This window comes from Sus scrofa, chromosome 2 (genome assembly GCF_000003025.6).
Source record: "Sus scrofa isolate TJ Tabasco breed Duroc chromosome 2, Sscrofa11.1, whole genome shotgun sequence".
NCBI classification, from domain to species: domain Eukaryota; kingdom Metazoa; phylum Chordata; class Mammalia; order Artiodactyla; family Suidae; genus Sus; species Sus scrofa.
Genome location: NC_010444.4, coordinates 88,747,085 through 88,762,684, shown reverse-complemented (window position 1 = coordinate 88,762,684; position 15,600 = coordinate 88,747,085). Strand labels below are relative to the sequence as shown.

General features: G+C 44.6%; 1 protein-coding gene and 1 non-coding gene across 2 annotated transcripts in view; both read right to left on the bottom strand.

Annotated features, from left to right (window-relative positions):
- The window catches only part of THBS4 (thrombospondin 4), a 51,229-nt gene that overhangs the window by 18,075 nt on the left and 17,554 nt on the right, over positions 1–15,600 (bottom strand). Inside the window, 9 exon segments of the mRNA XM_021084490.1 lie at positions 1,536–1,648; positions 1,651–1,687; positions 3,555–3,623; positions 7,128–7,265; positions 9,042–9,244; positions 9,464–9,515; positions 9,849–9,931; positions 10,338–10,446; positions 12,943–13,190. Coding sequence (XP_020940149.1) covers positions 1,536–1,648; positions 1,651–1,687; positions 3,555–3,623; positions 7,128–7,265; positions 9,042–9,244; positions 9,464–9,515; positions 9,849–9,931; positions 10,338–10,446; positions 12,943–13,190 — 1,052 coding nt within the window.
- On the bottom strand, positions 3,307–3,378 carry TRNAE-UUC. Its single transcript has one exon. It is a non-coding gene; the product is annotated as a tRNA-Glu (tRNA).

Below are 15,600 nucleotides of genomic sequence, written 5' to 3'. Positions count from 1 at the left end.
TGGCTTTCTCGGCGGCAGCCTGTTTGTTCTCATTCCTCTTCGGCAACCAGAGATTTAGGAGGCAGGATTCCAAAGAGACCCCTCCCATAACTACCCTTATTTCCATTCAGTTGCTCCTGCAGGGCCTTTAGGAGGCTTGGAAAGCTCAGCCATGGGGTCTGGCCCTTGACTCATTTTTAAGGAAGAAAAAATTTTTCCTCTAGGAACAAATGCATTTTTAATGAGCCATTTTCTGGCAGATTATTTTGGTAGTCGCACCAAGTGTATTAATCCTTTACCATCTGTCGTTGTGCCTTATTACAAATTCAAAAACATATTAAGAGCCCCATCACCCACCATCCCAGGGGAGTCATTAATTTGTGCACCGAAAATGAGGATTTAAACACAGATCTACACTTGCCTCTCAATGGGAATAACCATGCCCCATCAATAGGAGTAAGAAAAATTGTTGATTTTTCCTCCCCCTTTGACCCAGCTTGTTCTTCATCAGTTCTTGTTACAGACAGACAATCTGCATTGCTGGACAGCACTAACGTCATTACAGCTATTTCTTTAACTGAGCTGTGACTCGTCTCATTTTTTCCTATTTGACAGTCTCATTGTAGAAAATTTTACGCACATAGAGAAATCTGAGTTTGAAGTATAAAGAAGAGAGAAAAAGTCTCCCAGAACCCAACCTGCCACTCAGGGTGATGGCCAGGAACCCAGTGAATCCCAGACTCTGAAGGGCCTGGCTCCCTGGGGAGGAAGCAGGAGGCGAGCAGATGTGGAAGCTGGCTGATTCTGCCGCAGTGTCTAGATTCCGGGGAGCCTGGGACAGGAGGCGGGCTGGCAGCAATGTGCCTCCTTCCTCACCAAGGGCCCCCTACACACCTGCCGGGCTGGAGACTCATGCGAGGCTGAACCTGTGCTGCTGTCTTCCTGGCCTCCTCCTGCTAAGTCGGATTCCCAGGCTGGGAACCTCAGGGGGGAAGGAGAGTGAGCATCCACTGAGCTGCTCCTGAACCTGGCGGAGGCGGACGCCAAGAAGAGCGGCCTTGGAGGAAGAAGGTTTCTCTCCCAGGGTTTACAACAGCAGACCCCCACTCCCTGCACTGCAGCTCACCCCTCTGGGGCGGTCAGCCAGATGTGGAAATGGACATCTTCAGGGTGAGGGCAGAAATGGCAGCTGTGTGCGCACAGAAACAGGCAGCATAGCAGTCGGGAGGCAGGAAGGTGCTCTATTCTCTCCTGCCGCTCATTTCCCAGGCCTTACACCGAGGGTGCCCACCGCTCAGGGGCTCTACCACTGAGGGGTCCGAGGGGCTTGGGTCGACCCACAGCCCGAGGCGGAGAGAAAAGGCGGTGGCGGATGGCAAGGAGGATTTCAGGCTGCTCCCTGAAAACTCTGCTGACTCTTACTACCAGCCCTTGTTTCGTTGGATGGGAGTGTTTTCCTTTTTGAGTCCTTTTACCCCGAGGCAAGAAGAAACCCAAGAGGGATGGGACTTCAAATGGAAGAGGGAAAATGACAAAGCCAGGGACCGCAGGCTTACCACGCACGTCACATCCCCCTGCCTCTCTTCGATACACTGCGCGTTCACACTGCAAGGGTTCAGCTCTGGATTTCTGCAGTTTCTCTCCATTTTGCAGCCCCTCATCTGATCCCGATGTACCCTGGTTTACAAGGCCCGCAGCGGTAAGATCCCTGCAAAGAGAGGAAGATGATGAGCCAGAGGCTCAGAACTGTGAGTGAGCAGAGGTCCTGTGAATGTGCTCATTTCTAGAGGGTGACTGATGCCAGGACGAAGTGAGCCCTATGCCTGCTTCTGCTTATGTGTGTGTCTTATAAGATTGTGAACGTGTTGGGGGAGACACCACCAATATACCCAGGTCTTGGTGGAAGCTGCTGCAGCAGGCCACAGAGACGTGCAGGAATAGGACGAAGGCAGAAGAGTGGCCGTGAGCCAACCCACTTTGACTTGCCAGCCTCACTGTGGAGGGAAAGGGCTGAAAGCTCCAATCAAGTCCTGGGAGGTGGAGTGAGAGACTGCTTGGGGACAAAGGACATGGTTTAATTAAAAAGCAAGTTAGAGGGAGTTCCTGTTGCGGTGCAGCAGAAACGAATCCGACTACTATCCATGGAGATGTGGGTTCGATCCCTGGTCTCGCTCATTGGGTCAGGGGTCCAGCGTTGCACTGGGCTGTGGTGTAGGATGCGGATGCAGCTGGGATCCTGAGTTGCTGTGGCTGTGGCATAGGCCGGTCAATTCAAACCCTAGCCTGGGAACTTCCAGATGCCAAGAGTTTGGCCCTAAAATGCAAAATAAAATAAAATAAAAAGCAAGTTAGAATTTTTTTTTTCACTGTTCCTTTGTCTTGTTTACAATTGATTTTTTTTTTTGTAAACAATCAAGTGACAAAGAAACAGGCACACAGAGAATTCTTTTTTTTTGTCTTTTCTAGGGCCACACCCATGGCATATGGAGGTTCCCAGGCTAGGGGTCTAATCCGACCTGTAGCCGCTCTGATTGGACCCCTAGCCTGGGAACCTCCACATGCTGCAGGTGTGGCCCTAAAAAGACCAAAAACAAACAAAACAAACAAACAAACAAAAAAAACCTCAGAAGCAGTAAGTCCCAGTATATGCCCAGGCAGTATAGCACTGTGGGTAGAACAGGGCTCTGCAGCCAGAGTGGACATCTTATGAGATGTGTAGCCTTGGCCTAATGAGTTAATTCTCCTTGTGCCTCAGTTCCTTCAACTGTAAAATGGGGATAATAATAGTGCCTATTTACAGGTTGGTGTAAGGATGAAAAGAAGTGACCTGATATTTATCAAATGCTTTGACATATAACGAAACTAGGAACCTAGAGATTTAAAACCTCTGCCAGGAACATACAGTAAGGGAGAAGCAGTCCTACCTGGAGTCTGGTTCTTTCAATGACAGTCTATTGTGCCACGCCTATCACTTTGGAAACGGTGGACGGGAACTTTGAGAAATGAAACCTAGATTTGATTACATTTTAGACCCCTAAGTACTATCATTTTAATTTACTATAAATGACTTTTGGGAAGTTCAATGAAAATAATGAATACCGTTTGGAAATTGCATTGTCGCCAGTAAAATGCTTTCTGGAATACGAAACTATTCATACAAACTAAGAAGCACTTTAAAAAATACAAGATTGGTAACATTTTATTCAATAAGTATTTATCCAAAAAGCTTTGATAGAAGATGAACAAGTTTGGCATTTATAAAATTAAGGATAAAATTACTCTTTTTTTTTTGGCTGCGGCATACAGCGGCTTGATGTGGGATCTTAGCTCCCAGACCAGGGATTGAACCTTGGCCACAGCAGTGAAAGTGCTGAGTTCTAACCACTGGACCACCAGGGAACTCCCATAAAATTACTCTTGTGTTAAAAACTTTTTCAGCACAAATTTTTATCCTCATTTGTCAATCAAATATATTATGCCCACGTGTTTTCCACGTATTTTGGGGTTATAATTTATAGTCATATCCTCGTTTTAATAACTGGTCTTTGATAATAGGAAACATGACAAATACTCACCAAGGTGTTAACACAGATAGAATTGAGAACACATGCTCCGTTTCGACACTCATCAATATCTGTGCAGACCTGATACAGAAAAGTTTAGAGAGACACTCGTTTAAGTAGACATGCACATACATTTCACTTCGTTTTGACGTCTTTGTGTGAAGCTTTGACACAGAATTTCAGGTAGGCTGGTGATCAGAGCATCACTTTAGCCATCTCCCTGTGTTTGTACCCGTCTGTACTCAACCTAATTTCAAGTTGATAGATAGATACCAGAGAGTCAACTACCTACCTACCTACCTATCGTCTTTTTAGGGCCACACATGAGGCATATGGAGGTTCCCTGGCTAGGGGTTGAATCGGAGCTATAGTCACTGACTATCCCATGCGGGATCCCAGCTGTGTCTGCGACCTACACCACAGCTCACAGCAAGGCCAGGGATTGAACCTGCGTCCTCATATATGATTCATTTCTGCTGAGCCACGATGGGAACTCCAGACTCTCTGGTATTTAAAGCTGTTCACAAAAGACAACTTATCCAATTGTCTGTTCCACAACCTTTTTAAATCAGGAAGATTCTTTTTCATCCTGCTTGGACAGAATGCATTTCTTCCACCCAGGGGATCCCTTTCTTCAGTTCTGAAAGATCCTTAGCTTCCTTCTGCTCCCGTTCTTTCTATTCCTTCCTTAAAATTACAATTAAACAAATACTGGACTTTCTCAATCGCCTCAACTCTTCACCTCAGTGACTCTGAACCTCTTCTCCCTGTTCTTCTTTATCTTTATTTCTCTGCGCTAAATTATAGATGATTTCCTTAGATATCCTTTCCAGTCTATAAATTCCCCACCAGCTGTCTTGCCCATCTATTGAATTTTGAATGCCAATGAGTTTATATATTTATAAAATTATACATATCATTTTTAAAAGAAAATTTCAAAGTTTATTGGATCTGTATTTACCTAGAACAGTTTGTGGCTTACTTCAGATTATGAGTAAATGCTTTCTGCATGAATAAAATAATAAGATGGATGTGCATTTCTATCAAAACTCTTGCTGGCTACGTGATTTTGCACAATTTCCACAAGCATTCTGAATCTCAGTTAAATTGCCTGCAAATTGAAAGTAAGAGTTTCTTTTTCAAAGCATTACTATGATAATTAAGGACGATATCATATGTGACATAATTAATAGTAGGTCAATTAATTGAGCTTTCTTCCTCTTTTACCTAGAGTCCCAGTTTTTACCATTTCAAGATATACCAAAATCTGCAGTCTATTCTTTGCCTAAAAGAGGTAGTTTTCGTCTCTACAACATTCACATATATTTAAAACAATTTTTTTTTCACTGAATACATTTTACTTGGCTATTTTTGAAAACTGCCTCTTTTCTTTTTTCTTACGTTGCCCTGTCCCTCAACTATGGTGTCTATTTTTTCCTTTTTCTCCTTACCTTTTGAACTTATTTTACATTTGTTATTTTTCCTCACGGGTGCTTCTTTGTCTGAAAAATCTTTAGCCTCCTTCTGCTCCCATTCTTTTGAGTCTTGTCTTTAGGGGCCCTGCTTTAGCTTGTGGGTATCCCACAGGTCCTGAGTTTTGGAGTCTCTTCCCAAAGTGATATGGTTTGGACATTAGCCAGGGTCCTGAGGATTTTACAGCTCCAGGGCTGTTTTTTAGGTCAATTTGGGGGCTTGTATTTCTGTATTCTAGGTGCAACACTGATTTGGAGCTCACAACTGCATGTGGTACAAGCTTTGATTGGCTGTGGGCAATTCTCATTTTTGTCAACCACGTCCCAAAGCTGACATCAAGGTTCCTGTTGATTTGGGGGGCTAAGGAAGTTTTCTCACCTCCTTGCGATGAGTGGTGTAGGTCTCTGAGGCTTCTGGCTTTCTTCAAGGGTGTGAGGTCTTTCTAAAGGTTCAAGACTGCATCTGCGGTACCCACACAGGGCCTGAACCCCAGTTTCCCACTTGAATGACCTACACCTAGATCCCATCTTTCACGAGCTGCTGTGGCATCAGCTTGCACCCACAGCTCTGACTCTGAATTCCCTCTTTGTTTCCTGAACCTGCACATTTCCTTTTATTTCTTTTGATAATGGCATGCATTAAAATTTACTGTTAAGGGAGTTCCTGCCATGGCGCAGTGGTAAGCAACCCGACTAGTATCCATGCAGATGCAGGTTTGATCCCTGCCCTTCTCAGTGGGTTAAGGATCTGGTGTTGCCGTGAGCTGTGGTATAGGTCACAGACGTGGCTCGGATCCAGCGCTGCTGTGGCTGGCGCGTAGGCTGGCAGCTGCAGCTCTGATTTGACTCCTAGCCCGGGAACTTCCATATGCTGTGGGTGTGACCCTAAAAAAACAATAAACAAACAAATAAAATAAAACTTGAGTTTGGTCAACCATGTTGCTAGAAATCCACTGGAGGCACTCCTGCCTAGCTTACAAAAAGCACCTATTTCTTGAAGTCTATTTTCCTCGGTTTGGTCTTGGAGATTTTGTCGTTAGAGAAGAGGAAGAAAAACTTTAGGTCATTACTCCCATGGCTTCTTGTCATTCCTATGTGTCTAACTTGCCTTTTTCTAGTCTAAAAAAAAATGATGCCCTCTAGAATCCTTTGATAGGCAGCTAGCAAATAATGAACCTCGTACCCTTCTTCAAAGCTAATAATTTCCCTAAGGTAGTAAAATATATTTATAGACCAATCATTTTTAAGGGCTGAAAACATCAAAAAGAATTTCACAGTCAGTCAGTTAAATAATGACTGGGATCTAACAGAACATTTGGAAATAAATGCAGACTGTCACCAAGCGCTCAAGTGCTTTATGGCAATTTACGGCTTAAAAGAAGAAAGGGGGGTTTCCTTAGGGGATTATTTCTACTCTTGAAATCCTCTCCTCTCTAAAACAGCTTCCGATCAGCAACAGTGACTTTATAAAAGTGATCTAATTCTTCCAAGCTTTTATTTCTTTCCCCGACTCTTCAGTTACTCTGTGGGACAAAATGCTCAAATGGCTACCAACAAGTCTGCATCAGGCCATGAATTCAGTATTATCCCATTCCCTGTTTTTCTTTTCTTTCTTTTTTTTTTTTTTTTTTTGTCTTTTTGCCTTTTCTATGGCCGCTCCCTCGGCATATGGAGGTTCGCAGACTAGGGGTCTAATCGGAGCTGTAGCCACCGGCCTGTGCCAGAGCCACAGCCACACAGGATCCGAGCCGCGTCTGCAAACTACACCACAGCTCACGGCAACACCAGGTCCTTAACCCACTGAGCAAGGCCAGGGATCGAACCCGCAACCTCACGGTTCCTAGTCGGATTCGTTAACCACTGCGCCATGACGGGAACTCCTCATTCCCTGTTTTTCAAGTGATAGCCCCATTTGCAAGCTTCCTCTTCATGAGCGCTGATGAACAGATATATTCAGAAATGAGTTGGAAAACTCCCCAAACACAGTGCATCAGGATATTCCACATGACCGCTGGTTGCTCAAGGAGGTCAAGGGTTATATGGAAAGAGGCGGGAACCAACCAGAGGTTTTCTGTCGGTCATTAGAGATTCAAAGACCATAACTTCAGCCCACCTGCTTGTTTGTCTTGGCAAAGTTGATCCCAACACCCTGCACTGTGGGCCCCGTGAAGCCCACTGGGCAGGCGTCACATCTGAAGCCAGGAGCCAAGTTCACGCAGCGCACGCCTGGGTAGCAGGGATGGTATCTGCACTAGAGAGAAACAAAAATTCAGTCTTCAGCCACATGGAGCAAACACTCTCAAACTTCTGTTCCTCTATTTGCACAAGCTTGTTGATTCATTGAACCATCCATTTTTTGGGGGTGGTTGAAATGATAAAGGCAATGAGGCTTCCAATTGCACAGTTAACTCACAGAATCCCTGACTCACATGGCCTGGTCTGGAGGTTGCCTTATCGTGGGCTTTGCATATGACAGAATAATGCACGGCCAGATGGAAAGGGTCCTTGGTGTTAACCAGTCTCTCTCCCAGTGTAAATTCCCTGACATTCTAACTTGGAATTTTAAAATCTCTGTGAGAGGACAGTGCTGCTGGACCACTTGTCAGCTGGCTGTTGGTTTTAATGCCTTTGGACTCAACTGGCTACTGAAACGAAAGCCAAGGCACTGGTTTCCTCAGTAAGATGGGATCCATCAGGAGCTGTGCCTGCCTTCGAGCCCTATCAAGTCCACGGTTGTTCCAAAGCTTTCTTTCACGGTCTAGGAGATGTGTTCTGATTTTTTTTTTTTTTCCTAACCACTTCATCTAATGTAAAAAACATGACCACTTCCTGCCCTTTCAAAAGGAGGAAAATTCCAGCTCACAGACAAAAACCAGATGCAGTTCTATGAAACATGGGCAGATGTTCCTCCAATTGAGGGCTTCGCAGACACTGTCTTAATTGTTTACTACCTGGGGACAGAATAGCTACCTGAACCTGCAGATCTGTGCATGTGAGCTAAGCTCCTGCCTGCCTCCCTGTGGCCTGATGGGAGGGGAAAGGCACATGCCGGGGGCAGCCTTGCTACCTGCTATGAACCCTGCTTTAAGGCTGGACTAGCGGACACCAAAATAGTCTCCTTCAGAGGCACTGCCAGCCAGTCAAACAGCCTGGGTTTGCTGAATGTCTTTCCGGCTCCATCTATGGGCATTTTGGTTACTCATAGGTTACAGAGCCTCCTCAAAAAGGTCTTGCTGGGAGTTCCTGTTGTGGCTCAGTGGTTAACGAATTCGACTAGGAACCATAAGGTTGTGGGTTCGATCCCTGGCCTTGTTCAGTGGATTAAGGATCCGGCGCTGCCATGAGTTGTGGTGTAGGTCGCAGACACGGCTCGGATCTGGTGTTGCTCTGGCTTGTAGTGTGGGCTGGCAGCTGTAGCTCTGATTCGACCCCTAGCCTGGGAACCTCTATATGCCTCAGATGTGGCCCTAGAAAAGACAAAAATACAAATAAATAAATAAATAAAACAAGAGAGGAAAAGATCTTGCTGGTTTGAGGCTCCTCTTGCCTCCTCTATTTTAGGAAGCCTGAAGATATCAGTTGCAACCCCTGAAATACACCCTTACCCAAATCTTTCCTCTCCCACATTTGCAAATGTGTGGGAAAGAAAACCAACTGTAATAGAGACTGCTTAAGAGAAATATTCAATGTTAAGAGTTGAAGGCCAATATCTCAGCCCTGTAGCCACACCATCCTATGTCTCTGGAGACAGAGACATGGGATCATGGCCCCAACTGTGTCATGCCTCCTCCTTCCCACAGCTCATGTGTCCCTAAGGATTCCTGAGGGAGTGGAGTTGGTTTTAGCAAAAATTTTGACACTAACATTTGTAAGACCTGAGGGAATGGTTTCTGGGTAGCCTGGAGGACAACCCAAGTCATCCTTGAGTCATCAGGCTGGCTTCTTTTCCCATAAAGCTGTAGGGTGTCCAAGGGGAGCCTGGGGAGGGCCCTCCCCCCCGCTCCCCGCCGTGTAGTTGAACTTGTACCTCATCCACGTCAGAACAGGTGACCCCATTTCCTGTGTAGCCCTCGGGGCAGGGCCCACACTGAAAGCCGTCTCTGGTGTCAGTGCATCGGACGCCGCGGAAGCACGGGTTGGAGTCACACCGGCGCACGGGGGGTGTCGGGGAGGCTGGGGGTGCGGGGGCCACCAGGGTGTTTGGGGTTGGAGACTGAAAGCTGAGAGGACCTAGAGAAAAACCACCATCCATAGGCTTAGTCATCGTCAAGAAAACAGAGCTGATACAGAAGGAAGTTTAGTTTCCCGATGAACATTCTCCCCCTTCCCTCCATCTCTGTGCCAAACCTCCAAAACCACAGCCAGCGGAGGCTCACCCACCCAGGCCCTTCATCAGCCGGCATCTGCTCGTCCAGCTCTGAATGTGCCAGTTACTAGAAAAGCACTTACCGCAAGCCTGGCATTCAGCTATGGTGTTTCGCAAAAATGATGTTTCCTTGACCTTTAGAAATGGGAAGGAAAAAAAAAGGATGGAAATGGAATACCTGATGCAAAATCCAAGGGTGAAAGAATCCGTGTATAGCAAACTAAATAGTCCTTAAAGAAGCATGCAAGGAGCCCCTTGGGGCTCCCTCTCCATCAGGAGCCCTGGTGTTTATCACAGGCTGGTCCCCATTTTTAGCATCCTTCTGGCAGAGCTCCAGGGTGGAGGCTGCATAGGGCCACCTGAGGTCTGGCTTCAGGTCCCCCTCCCTACCTCTGCAGACCTGCAGCAATGCTAAGCAAAGCTTCTCTAAGACTTAGGGCCCATCTGATGGAATGTCCTGCATGTTACCTGTTGTCTCAGAAGATCCTTCACCTCTCCCAGCAGCTGGTTTAGTTGTGACATTTGCCCCAAGAACTGCCGATTAAAGTCTCCTGCAGGAATGGCAGAAGGTCAGGAGCACTGAGCCAGTGACAGCCTCTTCTACTGCGACTCAAAAACAAATGATTTCCCAGAGAATTATCATGACCCAAAGCCTAGAGGAGAGGAATGTAACTTGGGGTAATCCATCTAATTTAGGTAATTCATCGAATTCACCTAAAAAAATCAAGATAAGGATGCCACGACTAGTTAGTCCAAACTCATGCGAGTCATACAAATAAAAGTGCAATGAAAATATTTCTTGCCCTGGACTTTGGCACAAGAGCCTGATTTCTGTCGGTACATCCTATAGGACTGCTCTGCTGACAGTCCACCTTTTAGGATGGGGACCCAGCCCACTGGGAGGCCTGGGAGTTTGTCTGGGTTGATGGAGGTGTGCAAATGTCTCAGAGCCCACACCTGTGTTCGTGGCAGCCAGTGGCTCACTCTGCTGCAGGAAGCAGTCTTGCAGGCTGGCCGCCTGGAACAGTGAGCCTCTCACCACCAGCTTCAGCTCTTCCAAGGAGTCCTGGAAGAAATCAGATTCATACCACACATTGCTGATGCCGTTTGACAGCCAGGGAGCTAGCAGACTTGCACATTTTTCAAAGCAGAGTAGGCCTGAATATGTGGATCCTGAGACCTGACATAATTCTGTGGGTCTGCATTCTTCCTGACGCCTGCCAGCCCTATCCTTTTGACAGATGCAAATATGGAAGGAGCCAGGAGCCTAGGAAAATGCTGGCATCCAGTGTGGCCTGAGAGTTGTCCTTCAGGGTAAACAAGTTATTTTGTAACAGGAACCTCATAAGAATTATTTGTTTATGGGGTGTTGACTGTAATGATTAAGACACTGATCCCACTTTTAAATACTATTGTTTTTAGGATGTCCTGGCTCCAGATTTTGGCAAAGTCTCTGGTTTCTTTGGGCTACAAGAATGAATAAATAGTATATATTCAAAAAAAAATTTTTTTTTTTGGCCATGCCCACAGTATGCAGAAGATCCTAGGCCAGGGGTCAGACCCATGCCATAGCAGTGACCTGAACCAGCAGGGACAACACTGGATCCCTAATCTGCTAGGCTCTCAGGGAACTCCCAATAAACAGCACTCTATGATGTATATTTTCACATCACCAGTTGGTATCAATCATTCATTACTGGTCATGGAGTCAATTTCCTCACCCCTTTGTAGCTTTTCTCCATATTCACTGTCTTATACACATGACAGAAAATGTTTACGTTGACTGCCATCCTAAAGCCCCATCCTTGTTTTAGAAGTAAGTATCCTAAGGATTTTCTGAGAGTTTCTGCTTTTTAGTTTAGTTGTTAAGATGTATGCGACACACACTACATAGAAGAGGTCATGTTGGAATCAGACCATAAGCTCTATGGAGGCAGGGCCATGACCCTTTTACTCACTACAGGATCTCTAGTGCTTAAAATGTGCCTATTGATTGACTGACTGACTGAGAAGGTGAATATGAAGAGAGAGCACTGTGGTCCTTGTGGATAGTCGAAGGAGGTAGAACTTTTGAAAAAAAATGCCACAGAGTTTCCTTGTGGTACAGTAGGTTAAGGATCTGGTGTTGTCACTGCTGTGGCATGGGTTCCATCCCTGGTCCAGGAATTTCTGCATGCCACAGTCACGGCAAAAAAAAAAAGAAAGAAAGAAAAAAGTGCCAAAAAATTCCATCCTTTTCTGATGACTGTGTCATGGCTGACTCCTGGCTTTTAGAAACTGACTTATTTGGTGGTGGATACTAATTTGAGAAATGGTCAGTGACACAATTTCTGACTGTTATTCTGATTATTTGGGCTACTGTGGGGATTCAGAAGGAAAGCTCAGCATATCTCTCCACTAATTTTTTTTCTCTATATAAATCTATATATAAATCAATACTAAATATACATATCACTCTTTCTCTCTCTCTCCAAACTCAGATTTGGACTTTCTTCAAATTTCTGCATGAAAATGCTTCCTATTTTTCAAATACAAATTCTAGTATCAGATTCTTGGTTTTTATAGTATTATCTAAAACTTCTTGGCATTCCCAGTTATAATGGAAATCACTATTTACATCCTACTTTGTGCAAAGGGCTTAGAACAACTTATTAAAAAGCACATGAAATTCAGTGAAAGCATACATACTAAAATAATGAAACAGAGATGGAACCTGATGATCAAGATAAAGAAGATAATAACAATGATAAACTGATTTATCAATTTATGATAGATTGATTTAATGGGCCACAAGTGATGAAAATAGTTACTGATAATGGCACTGACTTTCCTATCAGACGAAACTGAGGAACTATGACCAGTTATAGTAATAACTGATAGAAAAGACAAAGAATACTGGTTATTTACAGGAAACAAAGAATTTCCTATCACAAAATTCTAAAAGAAATACATGTAGCAATTTCTACCATAGGTACAATATTACGATTAAAAAAAAAACCAAACTGCCATCAATGCGTCACACAGTGGAAGACAAAGGTGATGCGATTTTTAAGGCCTCAAAGAACTTCCTTGACAACAGGTCCTTTTGGTAAGGGATATTCTAGTAAGACCTGTGAAAAATGTTGTTCCTGGTGCTTGGCAATTTCCAATCATTCTTTTTTACTTTTGCTAAAAAAAAACCCAATAAATAATAATGTTATAGAAAGATTAAAAATAGATCACCCTATGACCCTAAGACAGTTAAAAATTTTTTTGCTATTCCTTTCCTACTTTACAATTATATTCCCAAAGTCTCCACTCATCATCTAAAGAAACAGCTCGCAATTGTGACTTCATGTAAGACTCAGTATTTTTTAAAATAGGGATGCCTAGGTACCACCCTGATAAATTGATCTAATTTGTCTTGAGGGTGTGCCCTCTTAACAGTTGGTTTTTCAGTTCTACAAGGGATTCTCACATGAAGCCCGAATCAGCCCACTCTTGACCTCAGCCCACTCTTCTGTGTTTCCTGAGCCTCAGGGACCCATCTTTCCACGTCAGAGAATGGTTTGTGGGGTCCCACCTGGGCCTTCCTCTGGAAAGTCCTCAATTCAACAGATCCGGGACTCTGGGAGAGGCCAGCAAAGGCCCTGGGGAGATTGTGAATGGAATCCACTTGGGTGCAGTCCAGGTAGAGCTCCACGGAGCCGGCCCCTCGGTGCAGGTTGGTCAGTCTCAGGAGCAGCCTGTGCCGCCTGCCGTCAGCCAGCTGCAGGTTGTTGAAAACCACCAAGTGAATCTTCCCATCATTCTTCAGATAGCGGAGGATGGCTGGAAGCAAACACAGATCGGTCAGTGAGGAGTTCAGGGGAATGGGGGTGATTCTGTGCTGAACAGCCTCCAGGTGACAAGGACAAGGCTGGGTCGTCAGAAAGATGCAAGCCAGTCAGAAGCAGAAATACTCAATGTCTTGGGTGCCAGGCATAGTTCTAGGCACTGGGCACCCACTTGGTGGCTGAGGATGTTTTGTGCTCATGAAGAGACAGATAACCGGGAGTTCCCGTTGTGGCGCAGTGGAAACAAATCTGACCAGGAACTGTAAGGTTGCAGGTTTGACCCCTGGCCTCGCTCAGTGGGTTAAGGATCTGGCGTTGCTGTGAGCTGTGCTGTAGGTCAGAGATGCGGCTCGAATCGCATGTTGCTATGGCTCTGGCGCAGGCTGGCAGCTACAGCTCCAATAAGAACCCTAGCCTGGGAACCTCCATATGCTATCAGTGCAGCCCTGGAAAGACAAAACAAAAACAAACAAACAGAGAATGAGCAGCAAATATGAAAATATCATGTACTTTCAGACAGTGGTAAATACACTGTGCAGGCAGAAACCATCAAAGATCAATTCACATCCAAGTAAGCTCGTGAGGGCACCAATGTATTAATTCACTACATATTTACTAAGCACTAGTACAGGGCTGGGTGCTACCCTTGGTTGCTTTAAATGCTTCATTGCTACTCATTGCAACCCTATGAAACTGGAATGATGACAGGTGAGGAAAGTGAAACTCAGAGAAGTGAAGGGACTTGCTCAAGGACAGACTGAGCGACAGGACTGGACTCCGCAAGTCAGTGTGGTTTAGGCCATGACTAAAAGAATGCTAGGCATGGACAGGCCTTTGCAAGCATATGTTGAATGGAGTGTAATCTGTCCTGTTGTCCCTCGGCAACCTCGCCTCAAATTTGAACAATGCTCAGTTAGAAAACTGAGGGCATAAATGGTTGCAAAAAAAAAGGGGGACTCTGTGGCACGTCCACCACAAAGTGGTAGAGTGAAAAAATGGTTATAAGTCAGTAAAATTTCCATTCTGTAAAATATATGGATTTATGTACATATACGTATATACACATATGACAAAACTGGAAGGAAACATGTCGACATTAATACGGTCATGGCTGGGTGCTTGGATGATGTGTGTTTTTTTTTTCTTCGTCTTCAGTGATTTTTCTAAAAGAAATACGTATTACTTATATAACGATTAAAAAAAGTAAAAAAGAAAGGAATTCCACACATAAATCCAGACTGTGCTGCAGTCAGCTTGTATGATTCATGGCAAGTATCTTGGACCATCTTTCCTCAGGTACCTTTTCTGTAAAGTTGAAGTGCCAACTGGGTGCTGCCGCTATGGAGTAGTCAGCCAGGAGGACCTGTTTATATTGCAGTACGGCCAAAGAAAATAATCTCTACAATGAAAATTTCAGAATCTATTTGAAGACTTTCTCCAAATACATTAGACTTTCTAGGTTAATTTCCCCACCCTTCTAAAATCTGATTAGATTTGCTTTTCCATTTGACCATGGCTGGAGAGGGCCAATTGGCTTCAGGTTCTGTGGTAAAGAGAGATGCCAAGAGCCATCAGGAGACCTTCTCTTATGCTCATGTGGTCACCACCAATTGCTGAGAGAAAAGAATTGGTAAGACCTGGCAAGACAGGCTGGCTAGAAGGCCTTGCCATGACTGTAGAACAACATGACATTTCCTGAAGTAAAGTACTGGTGAGACTTAAATAAAATGTGGTATGAGGAGAAAAAAAGATGCAAGTAGAAATTCTTGAGCTCTTTTAAATATGGGATACAACAGAATTTTTACCGCTTTAATGTTGTTGAGAATTTATAATAGCAGCAGCATGGCTGGAAATGGAGACACAAGGCACACAAGAGGAGGAAAACTGAGCCCAAGTACATGCACTATTTGATATTGTAAAAATGTCAATTTCTTTACTATTTTGAACAGCTTTGCAAATCCACTTGGACCACCAGACTTCACTCAGGTCATAGACATATATACTCAGGATCTCTTTATTTTCATTATGGCCACAACCTCTGCTCCTCACAGTAACAGTTTAAGAAGATACACATAGTAGCTTAAAACAATACCCTTAGAAACAAAAACCAAGCAGGAGGCATAACTCTCCCAGACTTCAAGAAATACTACAAAGCCACAGTCATCAAAACAGTGTGGTACTGGTACCAAAACAGACAGACAGACCAATGGAACAGAATAGAGAATCCGGAAATAAACCCTGACACCTATGGTCAATTAATCTTTGACAAGGGAGGCAAGAACATCAAATGGGAAAAAGAAAGTCTATTCAGCAAGCATTGCTGGGAAACCTGGACAGCTGCATGCAAAGCAATGAAACGAGAACACACCCTCACACCATGCACAAAAATAAACTCCAAATGGCTG